The sequence below is a fragment of the Limulus polyphemus genome, unplaced genomic scaffold (assembly GCF_000517525.1).
Source record: "Limulus polyphemus unplaced genomic scaffold, Limulus_polyphemus-2.1.2 Scaffold1826, whole genome shotgun sequence".
Lineage (NCBI taxonomy): Eukaryota > Metazoa > Arthropoda > Merostomata > Xiphosura > Limulidae > Limulus > Limulus polyphemus.
This window is the reverse complement of record NW_013667436.1, coordinates 120,994-140,599: the sequence shown is the minus strand read 5'-3', so window position 1 is coordinate 140,599 and position 19,606 is coordinate 120,994. Positions and strand designations below refer to the sequence as shown.

Sequence of the window (19,606 nt, the reverse complement as noted above, 5' to 3'; positions counted from 1 at the left end):
GTCCTCACCGGCCCCTCCACCTGGTCAGTGTGGGATTCTAGCTAAAGTGTGAGAAGAGGTAAGTGTGTTTTGGAAGTTTACATTTTGATATACGGAAAATTTATTTCCAATAATACCTACGCTCACACTATCCCACCCCTCCTCCAAGATAGCTGGTGTTCGGGTCTGATAATTGTGCCAGTCTCAAAATAGTGAATATATATGGATTTGGTATAGAGGGTGCATTGATGCAGGTGGAGAGAGAGTCACAAGATTAAAATCACTAGGGGTGATATAGTAGGGTATAAAGCCTGAAGTAAGCAAGGTAGAATTCATACTATTGCTTATATGGGCAAAGAAGAGAACCTTTCATCAGAATAAAGCTAAAGTGTGTGAAGAGGTAAGTATTATTAGAAATACATTTTGGTGTTGGAAAATGTAATCCTTTGTTGCCAACAATAGTAAAAAATTGCAAAACAAGATTTTGGTGAAGTCCAGAGTGGACCCTATCCAAGAAAATGGAGGTTATTAAAACATTATATAGGAGAAAATTTAAATTTTATAATGTATTCCACCTTTTTTATGTCACCTACGAAGTTTAATGTATATATCAAATATCTCTACTAATCAACTGCCTTCTAGTACATAACAAGGACTTTACTTCTTCCTACCTGATATCAACTGTGAACTTGTCTGCTGATTACTAACTTAGAAAGTGTTGATGGTGATCTAAAGCTGATGGCAGATGCATGCACAGTGAAGGTTTTATTTAACCTATCTATAGGTTAGCTAGAAAGCCAGATAAATTGTAATAGTTTTGGGACATTCTGTTCTAGAGCCTAATATATTTTATTTATTTTCTAAGATGCATATTTGAAAGGTACAATAATTTATTTTAGACAAACAGCATAGTGAGAAAAAAATAGGCTTACTAAACCATTCACCCAAGTGCAAAAGGCCTCAAGGCTAAACTATGTGTTAAATTTTGTGGTTTTCAGGTATTTTTTTCATGGTATATATATTTTTTAGCAAAAGTAATTAAAATGTAAAAACTAGAAATTTATTAGATTAGCTCTGCTCATGCTAGCCGATTGCTACACTCACAACTACAAAGCTAAACTCAATGTGTCAAATCTAAATCACCTTTAATTTGCCACAAAAGTAAATACAAATTCATTATTACTTTGTAAAGTAATCTTGACAACAAAGAAGCCACCACTGACAATCACATCAAAGCTCAAGGTACAATCAATGAGACACTATATCAAATGAAAATTTTAGACCTGTGACAGTTTTCTTGACAGAAAATTTAAGGAATCTTTTTTTGAATCAATCCAGATGCCATTCCATTAACAGGTACAATGCCTGGCCCCTATAATGCTCTTTTTTTTACTTTTATTTATTTCTTTTTTGTCTTTTTTAACTTTTATCATTATGATCAGCAACTATAACCCATTTAGGAATACTTTTAGCATGCTTCACATTTATTATTCCCTTATATTATTGTAGTTCTATTTTCTTTTCGGTTACTCTAACTTAAAATCAGTTTGGTACCTGTGACATACATTGACCCTTGAAAAAGATGTAAGTCAAAATGCTGGTTGAATAAATTAACATTTATCTAAAGCTGTTTGTCATTATTGAGAATAGAAACTCACCCACACAAATGAATATACAAATACCAAGACCATCCAATGAATTGTCAACACAATTTAATATTTTTGTAGTTTAGTTTCCCGGTTGCCTTTACCGTATGTTTATATTGCATTGCCAGTGTAGAATAGGAATCCCACACATGCCTAAGTTTATCTATTTTTTATGTGGGAATTTTTTTCTTGAGACATTGAAGGGGGAATTTTATCCAATCAGAGATAGCCATACTTATGTCAAATCCAGTTCTGTAAAGATGGTGTCTCAGGCTCCAAGAAAATGAAAGTCAAAAGAAATCAAACCAATATCATCTTTTTTCCTGCCACTCCTAGAAAAGAACAATGATCCAGGCATGTGGAAAAAGAAGTTTGATCGTGACCACTCGAGAACTGTTGAGGCTCAATGGTTCAAGAATTTTATATGTTTAGTAGTGAGGGTTGATCTACTGAAATGCTCTGTGTGTGCATTGAAGCAAAAAAAAGATAACATCTTTACTGTCCACAAAGATCTGGACAGGTCAAATAGGAACGATTTGATGAAGCATGAAAAGATGGTTGATCATCGTGATACTGCTATTCAGCCAAAGTTAAAATAACACATGAAAGTTGCCACTGTGAATGCTTATTCCAGTGTAAAAGATGCCATGATTTCTCAAATGGCCACTATTTTGACCTAAGCCAAGGAGGGCATACCAACATCAATAAATACTCCTCTCATCTTCAGATTTTCAATGCAAGTTAAATTTGCATTTTGGAAACTACTTCATACAATACCATATCCATGATATTATTGGTGACTTTGCAGCATATTTTATTGTATGAAACATTAATTGGTTCAAAAACATTAATCTGCTCATTAAATGTAAACTATATTAATATAGATTTAGTTTACTATAAAATAATTGGTCTAATTTTACTCTGATATGCTGACTAGAGTTTTGTCTCATATTTTTCACTGACAGGGTGTGACATCACTTAAACATCTGCATACAGAAACATCAAGCCACTACCAGCATAATGATTCTATTAATGAAATGTACTAGGCTCTTGCTACAGTTGTCAGGGAAGAAATCACGAAAGAATGACAAAAAGACCCATTTATGTTTTTGCTATTTCTACTGATGTGACAGATAACTCAGATCTATCTACTGTTATTGTGTATCTCAGATTTATGGGGGTAGATCATGAAGTCCATACAAAATTTCTAGGCATGTTTGAACTTTCTGCTACATCTGCAGATGGAGTGTAGGATGGGATCAGGAAGGTGATGCTGGAGCATGATCTGCAGTCATAAAACATGGTCAGCATTGCTACAGATCGTGCACCTGTGATGAATAGGGTCCACACAGGAGTTGCTAAGTATGATCTGTTCACATTCACAAGAATTTATAGTTTGTTTTACTTTAATTTGTTTATTTAAAAACAAAAATAGGTTTTCGACTCATAACTTTATATATATTATTGTTACCACTGATAATCCAAGTATAATTAATATTTGTGTCAGTGATACTTTATCATATTAGTAACCCTACTAAGTCTAATTGTAAACTAACCATTTGGCAAATGTTGTTGGCACTTTTGGCAAAGCTTGGGGGAAAATTTCAAAGACTTGGTGAACTGATTGATAATTCCTAAGTACTTCACTAAGTAGGGCACCTTGTTTGCTGAATTCACACTCATAAGTTGAAGTCTCTGAGCCATACAATGGTTTGCAATGATATGAGGATGCTCTTGGTTGAAGCTGCAATAACATTTTTATAAGAATAAGCTACTGGTAATCTTTATCTATTAATTGTTCTAAATTATCAAATTATAATTATATAATTATTCACATTATTCTTACACATTATTTTTGTAGATATTTAGTTTAGGCTAAACTATGTTTCAAAAGTGCAAACTGTTTGTTGATATCTTCAACACTTTTAGAATTTTAGATGTAAATATTCTGTTCTTTTAGTGATTAAAACAAATAAGTAGATAATGTACAATTATGTGATATTTTACAATTTTTCACCAGATGGCTTTCTTTTATTGAAAGCTTACAAGCTCTCAGTAGGTGCCTGGAGGCAGTCATCAGTTATCTTGCTGCAGCTGGTGCTGAGCATGGCCTGGAAGGTAAGGCAGTGTTACATGGTCTCACGATATAGATGGCATCTTACAAATTTGTTATGATGACACACTTTCTGTAATGCAGTGGGTGTTTTAGCAATCTTGTCAAAGGTCATGCAGAAGGAAGAAGTCAGATATACAGCAGTCATGCCACAGGTAGATGCTGCCAGACTTGCACTAAAGAGTCTTCTTACATCATCAGGCCCTCACCCTAAGAAGGTGTTAGATATAATATCAGATCAACCATGTACAGTTGGCTACACTGTCTTCCATGGACATGATATAAAAGATTCTCTATCTCAGAGGGAAAAGTTCCAATCTGCTGCTGAAGCATTTCTTGAGGAATTTGATAACAGGCTTGCTGTTACCTTTACTGCCAGCAACTACATGATGACTTTTGAGCTGCTAAGCCTAGTGCACCATCTAGCAGCACCTGGTAAAGATGAATCTGAGTTCAACACTTTGCTTAAGAGGTATGAGGCATTCATAGATACATTATCAATCAAAGTTGAGTGGGTTCTATTGAAGAATGTAATACAGTAGGAACAATTCAAGAACATGAATTTGGCAACATTTTACAAAGGTTTTCTTGATGACACCACAGGTTTACCAAACCTGAGCAAACTGGCTTGTATTGGACTTATAATCCCAGTTACCTCAGTTGATTGTGAGAGAGGGTTTAGCACGTGTAATCATATTACAAGTGATGCTTGTAACATGCTTCATGTGGATCATGTTGAAAAACTGATTACCTTGTCCTTGCACTCTAGACCATTAGAGTCCTTTGACTGTGAGAAAGTCTTCGAAGTTTGGACTGCGACCAAGGGTAGAAGAGGTTATGCAGCTATGATGAAGGCCAGTGTGACTGAGCAACAGAGTAGCAAAGAGGAAAGCTCAGCTTCTGAGTATCAGAAGCATCCACAATTATCCATGGAAAAAGGAGTGGACAGGTTGCAAACCCTGTCTACAAAGTCCCGTAAAGAGTGTGGCTCTTCAATGGATATCTCTTTGGCTACAAGCTTTCAAACATAAAGTGTTTGTGATTACATCAAGACTTTATCAGAGCTTTTGTTTCTTACAGACCAGTGCATGTTTAGTACAATTTTACAGTATTGCAGCAAAGTATTACTCACTATCTTAGTTATTTACATTTTTATGTAAAACAGTATTGATGATTATTGCCAGTGCAATGCTACATACTATTGGTCATTTAGTTTATGTCTAGTCTTGATCATGTATTAACTTACAACATAAAAAAGTTCCTAAACATAAAACATCTTATCTTTTATATATATTATGTAGTATAAATGTTAATGGTGTGATTACTTTGATTACAGATCCCTCAAAAGTTATCATTCTTACATTCACAGCTTCATTATATTACTAGAATATCTCAAATATAACACATTTACATTTAACAGCTTCAATAGACTCACTAACATAAGTTTAATACTTTAAGAGGTGTGGCTGATGAAATATGTGTGTGGCTAATGCAGATTTCATTGCATTAACCACAGTGTTTAAAGGATTTATATGGCAAGAGTGAGCAGAACCCAGATTAAGAAAACTTGAGAAAAAATATTCAGATAAATTTCTCCCTTAGTAACTCATGTAGGCTATCTTGAAATTAAACTTATAACTTGTTCACCCTAAGCTTTTATCAGGTGATTTATTGTTTTGTTATGCTAGTTAAACACAGTTCAGAAGAGCAATAAAACAATAGAATTAAATGAAAGCAGATGTGAAGTTGTTGAAGATAATTGTAATTGTATGTTACAATCAGCAGTCATTAAAAAAATAATACTGTTTCATATTTCTCAACTGTTGTTAGTAACTATTAGGATAGAGAGTGTTTTACCAAAAAAAAAAAACTTTTCATATTCATTTAGGACCTTGTAGGAATTATGCAAATGAAATAAGAAAACTGTATGATGAAAAGAAACACCTTTATTCTTAGCATAAAAAAATCATCTTTCACTTAGACTGGCCCATTAAACACGTAAATTCAGAGACAAATGTTTAGTAAGAATACTTTATTAAAAAATTGTAACATTTACTAGAAGCTTGTGGAATCTTGTGAAGATACATTTGGTACATTCAGAGATATAATTTGTAGTTACATGATGGTTACAAGGTTGATCAAAATGATTGAGTGTGTATACAGAGAATTATTGTGGTTCACACTCACTTCACAACTATCTTTGATTGTGCATTTGTCACAAATAAGTACTGAATTTTAGGACAGTGTAAAATAACTGATGAAACTAGAAGTAATCTTAACCTCATTCTTTCTAACCAAACAAGCAGAAAAAAAGGAAGACATTGTTCATTTACTTACACCCAAACATCTTTTTATAATACTTTATTGCCATAAGGGCAGACTGGTCCTAAACAGAAAAGTAGAATGAAACAGTAGGTGTGTTACATTGGAGCTTCTAAACAAATTTCTCAGAAGAAACTAACTTAAATGTGAAACCCGTCATGAAAGTTAATTAAAAATGTGCACAAACCAAAACAGGACCATTTTAATACAAAAAGGAGATTAAAACTAGGATCTGACATTCTCAAGTGCCTATACTATAGCTAGGTTTTTAGGGGGAGAGGGTCAGAATACAGTAAAAACACAAGAATAAACAAAGTAGGAACAGCTTTTGTGTTAAAAGCTAGTAATATTGTTTTGCATTTCAGAATGGGAGTGATGACCATAGAACTGTATTGGAATGAGGCTCCCAACACTTGCCGCAACTTTGCAGAACTAACCAGACGTGGATACTACATTGATGTTAAGTTTCATCGAATAATTCCAAACTTTATGATTCAAGGAGGGGACCCAACTGGCACTGGTAAGTTTCTGCTTTCTTTATAAGAAGAGAAACTACTATTAAGTAAATAAATCTAATTAAAAATCTGCAGATTTTTAATTCTGCTGTACGTATAGTTGCCTCTGTATTAGGACCATTCACTTAATGTTAAGTATAGTTTGGACTTAGTGTTGTGAGATAGTGAATCTTACTTTTATTTTGTTTACTGTTTATTTATTATCTCTTCTGTTTTTTAGTTCAACTATGAATGTTTAGTTATATTAAAGGGCTTATTCACCTTCTATCTGTTGCACATTGATTTTGAGTATGTATGTCTGTATGAAACTACCACAAGCTTCCTCTATCAGTGACGTACACATCTTAATGTTGTGAAGATTATGTAAATTTATAGTAATAGCTAATGACGTGAGATGTAACCTTGTAGTCTAACTACTAAATAAAAGACCTTCTTTGATCTTGAGAATTGGTTATTTCATGTGATGTAGTTAGAAAGATTATTGCTCAGTTTTGTTATTGATCTTGAAACATTGTATAATTCTGTGGTGAATTAAGTCTTTGTTTTTTTTTTATTATTAATATTCCTTTGATATTTATTGAAATTAATAACATTGTAATTTACTTTGTATTGTTTATTAAGGTTTGAATCCTGTCTTGGAAAGGCAAAGGTTTACTAATTGTTTTTTGGAAGTGATAAAATTTGTATTCTAGTTGTTTGAAAGTGTTATTTTGAACTTCTGTTGTTATATTTTAATAAAGTAATTTTGTTTGACTCTGGTTATAGTGACATTTTCTTTAGACCATTGCAGCATTCCAGAAGGTGTCTTGTGTGTTTGAAGCTCATTCATATAGATGAATGATATACCATTGTTTTCAAATGTCATTGAAGTATTACAATAGTAAATGAGTCATTCCAGTTCATCTCAAAGATGTTTATTTAGATTGAAAATATGGTGACTATGATGGCTAAATAACATTAGTAAAGTCACTAGCACACTCTTCATACCATTTCTGACAATACAAACCTGTTGTTGTTTGTTTCAAAAGAGATTTATTCCAATAGTAGAAATCAAAGTTGTAGGAAGAACTTGACTTGTAATATTGTTGAAATATACAAAATTTTATTTGTTCATTTAAAGGAGTCAAAGAACTAAACTAATGCTATGGAAACATTTCCCATACCATTATACCACTTCTAGCAGCTTGCACTGTCAGAACAACACGAGCAGGATCAAGTGCTTCAGGTGATTTTTGCCATATTTCTCCTCTACAGAGCATGTTTGATCAGACCACATCACATATTTCAAATACGATATCTTACTTCTACACACCTCTCACAAAAAGCTAGAATCCCACACAAAACAGGTGGAGGTGTGGTGAGAAGATGATCCCCCTTAAGGAATTACCCAAAGGAAAACATGGGGTGTGAAAATGAATTAAAAACAACATATCCATGGAAGACTGCACCACTTCTGAGCCAAGTGTATTCTTTGCCCATTAGTAATGCGTCACCAAAATGGCAGAAACAAAAGAGAGACCTTAGGAAAAGTTAGAAAAAAATACAGGGACTCCTTGGTGTAGAGTAGCTAGAGCATGACAGGCCATAATTGAGAGTTAAACCTCAAACAACACCTGGTAGCATCTGGAATTGTACATCAGGTCTGTGGTAGGAAGAGAGTCCTCTACCTTTCACATCAAAAATGGGTACCAGCAAGGAAGAGAAGCTTCCATACTAAGAACCCACCTCCATATGTGCAAACCTTCAACACAACCAACACAAGACTTGTGCTTGACTTCTCCTCGGGCACTGTCCCGAAGCTTCTATGGTGAAGGGTCTTTCTTCTGCACTTCCTTGATACACATGGCCTCAAGGTCTCCTACATAATATGGAGTATCCACCCTTATTTTTGCTATGGGAAACTGTCCCATCAGCTAGCACACACAGGCATACCTTGCTTTTCATCTGATCATAGATACTAAGCTGGTTCTCACTGCTGCACTATTGCACTCAGTATGTTGCAGAACCTTCACTTTCTTGTCCCCAACATATCCTTCACTTAATGGTATGTTGTGATTTGGTATCACCTTTCAATGTTTGTCACATGCTCCAAGCACCACTGGCACTATTGATCTGTTTGGTAACTTGAGCCAACCATTAGTCATATACTGATCAATCATGGAATTGGTACTTCCCTCTTGGGGTGAATCTGATGTGTTTTCCTGTTTCCTATGGCAATAGCATCCATGGTGCCAGTCACTTTTCTTGTTTCTTACCAGCACTATCTTTGTAAATAGCTACAGCTGCTTTATGTGTAGATTTTTGCTGGTAATGGACTTGCACTCTTTTGCAATGTGTCCCAATTTATAACAAACATAGCATCTCTTCTCCCTTTCAGGCCCGGCATGGCCAGGTTATAGGGTGCTCAACTCACAATCCGTGGGTTGCAGGTTTGAATCCATAACAAGCACACAAACTTTTCCCTTCCAATTATTAATCTCCTGTCACCTTTGGTAGACTCTTGTCTCTGGTCAGCCATCACTGGTTTTGAATTTAACTGGATATTTTTGGATTTGCCAGTTATACTCCCTCCATGGGCTTCCACATACTGTTCTGCCAGCTTGATCATCTCCTCCACATTTTCTGGTGCTCTCTCCTATAGGAACAGTGACGTGTCAGTTGAACACGTGATCATGAACTGTTCACGTCTAATAGGTCTGTCAGTTCCTCAAAACTATTATCACATTTGTCCATGTCAGTCCATCTTGTGAAGTATCAATGTGGACGTGCCCCAAACTGAAATATAGTTTTTCCAGTGTCAGGTTTGACTTGTTTTAACTTCTGGTGAAAACCTTCTTCAGTAAGTTTGTATCATTTCATTAAAGCCACTTTTATTTTGTCATAGTACATGGCATCTTCTGACATCATGCCTGCATATACTTGTCGGCCTTTTCCTGTGAGAAGTTGGCTGAGACAGACTGCCCAGTCACTTTTGTCCCAGTTCTGATTCTGGGTGAATTTTTTATATTTCTCCAGGAAAGCATCCATGTCATCTTTCTGTTCATCAAATTTGGGCAGTTTGGGTTGGCTGGCCATGATTCTGTTGTCATTCTTGGGTCCTTCTTCCTTCAGTTGGGTGAGCTTTGCAATCTCAGTTTGTTCTGCTAGTCTCTCCTATTTCTCTTTTTCTTCTTTCTCAATTTGTGCTCTTATTCTGTCTCTTTCCCACTATTTCCAGTTTTTATTTTCTGTCATTTCTTCTCTCTATTTTTTGCCTTTCAGTCTTTCTTCTTCTCTTCTCTTTTGCCACTCTTCCCTCTCTAGTTGTTGTTTAACAAACTCTCAAGTTCACTGTCCTTTAACCTGAGACACTCTTCTCTTTCTATCAATTTATAAAAATTTGACATGATTATATAGCGTGATTGTAATCTCTACACTATTTGCGCTACTACTGCAGTTGTTCATATATAAGTCTACATATTTTAACTGTCGTTCACGTTTTCTTCTACTGCCGTTTACCACTGTATAATTTTGGCTGCGGCTCGCCAAGTGTCGGAAACTACCTTTATTTTTATTATATATAGTAATGTAAATATATGGATGTGTTGGGCTAAGGATTCTTCTCTTTCACGTGACTTTACTTTTACTCTGTTTCTGCTCATCTGGTTGTAGCTTTTTAAATGTCTATCACTTAGACCTTCTAGAAATCTCCATAGCTTCGACATCAATGGATTGCAAACACAACGTTTGATAGCCTCGACATCAAGGAATTACAAACACAAAATAAATTAATAATATTTCCTACATTAAATAATCTTTTATATCTGACACACCTGTTGCCATCCATGACTTGCAGTGTACAAGCTAGCCACTCTACACATCCTTTAATCTTATCCACTTTTATGTTTTCAGGGATTGAGTTTAATATATAATGTATGGTTTGAATTGCTATCCTACCATAGTTCTCTACTACTTTAATGTGCTCTTCCATCTTTCTGCCCAAACATGCAACATCTTTCTATGTTAGGGGAAGAAGTGGTGTGTCCCATGTATGATCTTCGACTCTAAGATCTCCTTTTGGAGATGTCCTTCAGATGCTTCTTTCCTTCTCTTGCACCAGTCACTCCACCTATTCAATGTGCGATTCTGGTTATTTATGTGAGAGGAAGTAATGTACCATATTGGAAGTTATAATTTTGCTTTACTGAAATTGTATTTCTGATAGATACTTACCTCTTCTCACACTTCCCACCCTTCCGTCCCACTGAAAACCGGTACTTCCATTTTCTGCTAACACTTGAAGTGATAGTTTGGTAGAAGTGAATAGAAGGAACACATGCATCAAGAGACTGTGTCACTCTCTTATTGGTGGAGGGTTGTTGCATGATAATTTCCATGTGAGACGCATTTGAATTAGTTAATTCCAGATGGGTGGGAGTTTCAAGGCTTGTGGCATGCACAAATAATTTTTTGTATATAGAGGGCAGCACTGAATAGAAGAGCTATTTGTGTGACCAGAGGTATGTACCTATCGGAAATACATTTTCAGTATAGGAAAATTATAACTTTCATATAAATTAGAGTAAATAAAGGAAAATATTTTTGTAAGCTGCATTAATCCTATGTGCACTGCATGATGAAAGTGTGCATGTCATGACCTTTTACAGTTACATTATAATTTCAATTTGAATATTATTTGACTTAATATCTTAGTTTTCAAAGGAAATTAAAAAAAAATTGCAATTTTTACTTCTCTGTGTCATGTCTGCATTCCAAATTTTAGATTTTTTCTACCTTTATATGATCTTCTTAATGCCCAACTAATTAGAACAACATACTTTAAATATTGACAAACCAGAATATAAGCTTAAAAACTCGTCTTCTTACTGCACTGAGATATAAGAAAACATTTCAAGCCTACATGGCATGCCCTTCCCATGTCATTCTATCTTTAAAAAAAATTTCAATAACTCTCTCTGACATTGATATTTATAACAAATGGAAAGGGAAGCTTTTTCTTTACAAGATTCCATGTATTATTATTTTGTTTGGCATTCATAAGTACATATTTAGCCTCAGTTTCATTATTTGCAGTTGTGTTTTTCGGTACCAAGCAGCTAATCTAATTTTTTTTATCCTATTTGTAGCTTAGTTAGAAAGACATTTATATTATGATAGTGTTGGGATACTTTGTTTTAGTGTCATATTTGAAAATACATTAATTATTTTGTGGAGAACCATTATAGTATGAAACAGCTAGTACTAAGGAAATATGCTCGAGTACAAATTACTGAAATAGGCTTCAACTATAAAATAAATCCAAAATTTCTTATTTTTTATTGTTTGTTCTATTTATTGTTATATATTTGTAAAAAAAAAAAGTAACTGAAATGTAAAAATTAGAAACTTATTAGATTTGATAACAAAAAGTAAATAAAAATCTAAAAAATTTCACAAGACCAGCTTCAGTTAAACTGCATCATGTGATTGTAACTTTATTGTTTGTTTACACTAAATTGTCTTACTGTGGTTAATTGCATGTCATTTACTTAGTGTCTAAAGGGTATAGTAAGGTAATAAAATTAAAAGAAAGAAGACATGAAGAGCTTAGGAAACTGACACTGTTAGGATAAATAATTGTAACTGTCTGTTACAAACTTCAATCATACTAGAAAAAATGGTATTATCAGTTTTATTTCTTATTTAAAATTTTTTCTTTTCATGGTACATTGATGATTTTACTATATTTAGTGTTAGGTTAGAGAAAATAAGAAATAAAATATATATAAAGTTTTACCAAAAAACAAGTGTTGATATTCTTTTATGAGATTCTAGAGGTTATGCAAATGAAATATGAAAACTGAAAATTGTTTTTTATTCTTAGCAAGAAAATCACCTTTCAATCAGACAAATATTTAGTAGAAATACTTTTTTAGAAAATCTGCCTTGTCATATGTAACATATTTACAATGTTTACTAAAAGCTTGCCAAATTTTGATGAATTGACACCATTGATTAAGGGTTAATATAAGAGTTAAACTTTAAGAACAAAAAAACAAAGGCAATTAAATAAATGTGAGAAAGATAAGGAGAAAAATAAATAAAATGATGGAATAAATAGAAGAAAAATACAAAATTCAGTGATGAAATATTTTTAGATAAAAATAAATACATGAAACATCTGGCCACAATGGAGGTATTGAAATTATCATGAATCAAAAAAGAATGCTTTTCACACTTTATCAATGCTTATGGCCAACCTGAATGATTTGATTGTTTTTACATCAGTGTGACAACATCTAAGTCAGAACTTCACCTCTAAAAACAACCAGTTATGAGAGCCTGAAAAAAATCTTGTTTTTTGATCTTGAATATTTCTGTAATTAGTAATTTGTTCTGCCTAGGATGAAAACTAATTTTAATTATCTTTAAAAACTGTATCAAAGTACCTGAAGTTGATTATTATTTGATATATATTTCTGTTACTGTCTAATTGATTTTAGTAGTGAATACTTTTTCATCATGATTCTTATGCATTTTATTGTTAGTTACATTACAATATATAGGTTTTTCTTGTAACTGTTAGAATATTTAATGTTTTTTTAAGACTACTTAAGAGTCCTGGTGCAATTTTAAATGTATTGATTTTTATCTCTTGTCATATATTTACAGAGTATAGAAAAAATCATTCAAACTTTGTTTTGGCAGTTTGCATTCCTAAATCATATATGATAATATCTAGTGTTTTACTTTTCTATTTTTTTTTTTTTTGCTCCCCACCCCAATTTATGCAAACAAATAAGTTCATGTAGAAATCATTGAGTAGATTTTTTTTTGCTCTCAAAAGGACTTTCTTATGTTCTCAAAGGACTTGTTACATCTACTAAAAATTAAGAAAAGAATCTTAGGATTTAGTTATCAACTTGTTGTGGTGCAAGTTAAAAAGGACAATCTAAGTATATTTACATATTAACCACAATTAGGAGTACGCACAATAAAAAAGTGGATGTTACACTGTCAATTTTATCAGTAAAATTAAAGAAAACACAGTTTTTCTGCAAGTTATATATATTTGTACAACATTTCAGTTACTGGTGTTATTATTGTCAAGTACACAAACTATAGGATGAAGTGTACCATAACATAATTTCTTCATGTATTTTAAATATAAAAACAACCTGAAAGGAGTCATGCCAAGTTGACCAAATTACAGTCGGTCTGAAATAATTTCATGTAAAATATAACCATATCATCCATCAGTATGATCCTTACTGAAAGGGGAAGTAAGAACAAAGAGATTCATCTTTCTTAAAAGAAAATTAATATCAAAAATATAGAAAAATATCTACAAAAGCTTTTGAATCAAATTATAAAAGTAAAATATAGAGAATTGAATTTTTCCCACAAGAAAGAGCTCCATTTCAAGTCTTACAACTCCTGAAGACTACAACTTCATTTCAATGTTAAAACAAAACATCATCTACATTAAAAGCCTTATAATCAAAAGACAAGTTGTTGAATAATATAATCAGTTTACAAACTCAATTAATCAAAACCATCTTCAAGAAGTAAAGAAAATCCTCACATAATTCACCCAAAGTCAGTGAAGATGAATCTTTAGAAATTTTCAAATTTCCAAACAATAATATCTTTCTGAGCAACTTCCCAAATGAACATAAAATTGGTCCACAAGCTTTGAATAAACTCCCACCCCTACACATGTCTACATTTACTGTGCCAGCCTATGGCATAATCATCATAATACTGTAGCCCTCCACCAATAGGGGGAAAAACACAACCTGTGCACAAAATTCAAAACAAACTCTTTTTAACTGTTACTCATTGATCCCTCCGCCATCTTCAATGTGGGATGTTAGCTCTTAATGGTGCATAGAGGTAAGTAACATTTCTGAAATTAATATTTTCCTTAGTTGAAAATGTATTTCAGATAGGTACTTACCTCTGTGCACCACATCCAACCCTTCCTCCCCATTTCCGGTGCATTTTGTTTTCCTAGAATGAGCCTATGATCATGTGCTAGTGCTCATGTGGATTATTGTGCATGGAAGTTTTGTTACCTTCCTATTGATGGATAGCTACAGCATTGTGACAATTGCATTATAGGCTCGCCCAGTATACATAAACATATGAAGGGGTGTCAGTTTGTTCAAGTCTTGTGACATTCTCCTCTTCCTCAACCCTGTGAACCCTCTATCTTTCTCCCTTTTCCATTTCACATCACTCTACCTCTTCTTGCCTTTCCCCTTTCCATTGGATTGACTGTTGCATGCCCTGTTGGTGACTCCCTTCCACTGTACGTACCTATTTGGCATGGGTCCTGTGTGGACATGTCTATTTATGTTTGCAGATCTCTGTACTCCTTATTTGGTTAATCTGGGGGTAATTCAGGTTCTTACATGGCCTTCGGCTTCACTTCCTTTTGTGTCCAATTTTCCTGTTCCTTCTCCTTCCAATCATCAGTGTCATGAGGCCACACTGTCACTCTTTTGGACATAAGAGCTACTGAGGGGGTCATTCATTTCTTTCCAAGGTTTTATTCTCGTGTTTTTGTTGTCCCCAAAAAACTAGGGACTAACTAGTGTCCTGTCATTGGCCTTTTTTCTCTCAACCATTATCTGGTGCTTCCTCAGTTCAAGATGGAGTGGTTCCTTTCTATTTGTCCTTTTCCCCCAGACTATGGATGACCAAGGTCAACCTCTCAGATGCCTTTCTACATATTCATATTGCCCTATCGTCTTGACATTTTCTTCAGTTCATTCACTGAGATTAAGCGTACCAGTTTTGGGATCACCCTTTCAACATAGCTTTGGCTACTTATGCCTTCAACTGAATTATTGAAGCATTTACTAACTACATCCACAGTCTTGGGCTTTAATTCCATTATTATATGAATGATTGGGTCCTACTATCTTCATCTCAGGAGGCCTCCTTCTCCAAGAGGTGGCTCATCTGCATTGGCTGGTCAAATTTTGCAAGTCATTCCTGACTCTGACTCAATACTTGTTTCACCTTGGAATCTTTTCATACATAACTCAGTTGGACTTAGCCTTCCCCAATTGTCTGTTAGGTATGAAGCATCTAATCACCTCAACTCTTACATCTATAGAACATATTGTCCTGCTAGGCTGGGCATACATGAGGCTTCTTCATTGGACTTTGAGCAGCCAGTGGAACATCTCTTATGATCCTCTGTCCTATCTTGCGATGTTACCACCCTCAAGGATCTATCTTGGTGGCTGAATTACGCAAACACTATGGTCAACATTCCACTGCTCTCTGTTCAGATTTCCATCTCTTCACCAATGCAACTTTTACAGATTGGGGTTAGACTCCTGTAGAGCACATCTCCTACATCAGTGTTCTGGAACTCTTGGTGGTCCATTGAGCATGCTCCTATTTCCTTCTTTGTTCTGTAGATCACTCTGTTATGATCCACTCCAATAGTTCTCCAATCATTTACCATATCAATCTCAGGGTGTACTTGCCCCAGGGACCTTTTTTCTACATGTTGGACTTTCTGTTTTGGGTCCACTCGCATCAACCTGTGATGTAACGGGGGTTTAGAACTTGGTGGTGGATCAACTCTCTTGACCAAACAAGATTCTTCCTGGAAAGTGGTCACACCATCCTCAAGTATTTTGTAGGATCTGTTCTCAGTTGGGCACACCAGTGATTGATACTTTTGCCTCTCTTCTCAATACCAAACTTTCTTCTAATCCCTGATACCTCATTCAGCTGCTCTGGTGTATATACCCTCAACCAGGATTGATCTTAGCTCTTTCTGTACCCTCTGCCTTCTCCCACATGTCTTGCTATTGATTTGCAACACTCCTTGTCAGGTTCTGTTGGTAGCACCTTTTTATCTAGCTCAGTCTTTGTTTCCTCTTCTTCAATGACTGGCATCTATGGCACCTCTCACTTTATCTCCATCTTGGTCACACTTGCTCCAAGCTCATACTTCTCTCTTTCTCCTAGAAGTGTCATCCCTTCATCTTCACATGTGGGATTTGTCTAGTTCCTTGCTCATTGGTTAAGATTCTTTTATTTTATCCCATTCATGCCACTCTTCTACTCTCTCTGTCTATATTTTTTATGGTTGATCCATCTGCTTTTTTCTACCACTAAGTTGTCCTACTATTGCCCACCTTTCAGTCTTCTTACCTAGTTATTTGACCAAACATTTTTGGTTTCTACCATTGCAAGCTATCAGGAAGCCTTGTCAACTACCTTTCACCTTTTTTGCTATGGTTCTCTTTTTTCTACCCTATTCTTTCCACTTTGTTCCTGTTCTTCCTAATTCTTCATCCCCTCTTCTGGTTCCTTTACCAGACTAGGATTTTAATATATATCTCGACACTCTTATCTTGCTTCTTTACCATCTCTTTCTTAAAACCTATTTCCTTTTCCTTTGTTGTCATTGAAGACCTGGTCTTTATGCATTTGATGCCTCCTATACTTTGTTTCACAGATCATCCTTGATTTTATCCCCTGGTTACTCATTTCCTGCTAAAACATGGTCAACTTGGGGATTAAATTATACCTTTTCTCCCATATCACTTTTGTCAATCCAGCTCCCTATGATATATTGACTATGATTGCCTTTTGTGTCTCATTTGGGTCATCATGTGTTACTTGGTGTGCATGGCTCCTTTTCATGGTTCCCACAGTTGTTCTTGCTGTAAGGTCCCTCTTTTTCCAGGGATCTTTCATCCTCTATGCTTACTGGATGAATTCATTACCTCACCCGGATTGTCTATTCCTCCCTGGATATAGGTGTTTGCTGGTTGTGTCACATCTCATCACATTAAATCCACCACTTGACTCATTCTGTGGCCTCACATTTTTGACAATCCTTGGATGAGATCTTCCATGCTGGAATTTGGACAATGCCTAACACCTAAAGTATAAGACCCTTGTGGTGGTTAGGTCCAATTGGGTCTGGACACCTCTCTGGTATCTTCCTAATGTGAATCCCCCTCCTCCTGTGTTTGAGTGGAGCATGGGAGACCCAGTACCTAGCCTCCGTGGTGGTCAACTTGGAGAGTTCCTCACTAGTTGTGCGATCCCCCCAGAATGAGTTTGAATGGGTATGTCAGTATAGTACAGGTCCTCCCCCCCTATTATATAGTATCCCAACTTCCTAGTGGTTTTGAACAGCTAGATGGGGTTAACTGTTCTTTTTGGTGAGTAAGTTGTACAACAATACACATACCAAATCGTAAGGTCTTATTTCCCTAGCCACACCACACCTCTTGTAAATCTGGCTTTTTGTGTGCAAAATTGTGGTTGATCATGTATTCTCCACCTATCCCTGTGATACATTGGCTCATTTTGTCTTCTTCCTTTCATACTTTAATTCAGGTGAAGAGTATATCCTGCAAGAGATGAATGTGATCTCCCAAGAATTGTTACCCCTCCACTAAGCTTCCACTATAGGGTGTCATGGTCCATGGGCTTTCCCCTTCTGCCACATTTTAAGAAGGGAGCTCATCTAAGTTTATAAAAGTACACCAGCCCATCCACAACACCAGTGTAGAATTCTAGCTATGGTGTGCAGATAGATAAGTGAACCATTTCAGAAGTTAACCTTTTCCACCTGAAAATGTACTTCTGATTATTACTTCCCTCTCTGCAAACTTTCCCATTCTTCCTTACCTCTACTGGTGCACATTATTCTTGCCTCATCTAAGAAGGAAGTTAATATTGAGTGCAAGTGCTCATGGAGATCTGTTGTGTAAGGAAGATGTGTCACCCTCCTATTAATAGAGGGGTATTATTCCATGATGATTAAATCATGCAATAGTGCAGTTTATGTCAAAACACTGTCTTAGGTGGGAGATACTTCAAGGCTAGTGGCATGCTCAAAATTTCAAAGCCACATGCAAAAGGACTAGCTACTGTGTGCAGAGAGGTATCTATTGGAAATATATTTTCAGGTAAGGAAAATGTTAACTTCTGCAGTAATTTTGCTATGTTGTTATTTTTCAGGATTAGCACCATAAAAACAAAATGTAATGACACCAAAAAAAAGTTATTCAGAATTGCATAATCAAGAGCTGAGAAATTAGTGGTATTTGATGATCAATTAATCGACAGCTTATTAATAGATTGATACTTCATGCCCCCTACAATCTGTAAAAGCAAAAGAGAAAAAAGGTGGCTATGTGTTACCATCTTACCTTTTTGACCACTGCTTTATTCTTATGTTTTCCTATTTTCTTTCACCTTTTTGTTTTTTAAGTAATTTTCAAACTCCCCTTTATTTCTTACGATATATCTCTTCTGAATGTTGCCGTTTGCACATTTGCAAAAAATCATACTTTTTGTTTAAAATATATGTAGTTTCCACAAATTTTATGGACATTTGCTACTTGGCAAATGAATTGCCAAGTAGTGTTGACTAAATACCACTATGTGGTCAGTATTATGTTTGTTTTTCAAATGCAGTTATCCTACAATGATCTTCTGTAAATCAAATAGATTGATAATTAAATAACAAAAACATGTTTTACAATCACCCATAAAGGTAATAACATCTTTATTTAAAACATCTCTTGATTGTAGTTACAGATAATTAAGTAACCATTTAACCAATTTATTTATGTACATTGTTTGGGCCCGGCATGGCCAGGTGGTTAACAAGCTCGACTCGCAATCTGCGGGTCGCGGGTTTGAATCCCTGTCACACCAAACATGCTTGCCCTTTCAGTCATGGGGGCATTATAAAGTGACGGTCAATCCCACTATTCATTGGTAAAAGAGTAACCCAAGAGTTGACGGTGGGTGGTGATGACTAGCTGCCTTCCCTCTAATCTTACACTGCTAAATTAGGGACAGCTAACGCAGATAGCCCTCGTGTAGCTTTGTGCAAAATTCAAAAACAAACAAGAACAAAACAAATACATTGTTTGAGCAAGATAAATAAAAATGATATTCAATAACAATTTTAGTCACCGGAATATTTTGCAGTCACCTAACATACTCACTAAATAGTACTTATTTGATTGCAATTTTATTTGGTGAACATAATA

The 19,606-nt window shown here is 35.1% G+C and overlaps 1 protein-coding gene across 1 annotated transcript in view; it reads left to right on the top strand.

The window, feature by feature from the left end:
- The window catches only part of LOC106465069 (peptidyl-prolyl cis-trans isomerase-like 1), a 33,793-nt gene that overhangs the window by 6,830 nt on the left and 7,357 nt on the right, over positions 1-19,606 (top strand). Inside the window, exon 2 of the mRNA XM_013925266.2 lies at positions 6,426-6,580. Coding sequence (XP_013780720.1) covers positions 6,426-6,580 — 155 coding nt within the window. The remainder of the gene's footprint in view (positions 1-6,425; positions 6,581-19,606) is intronic.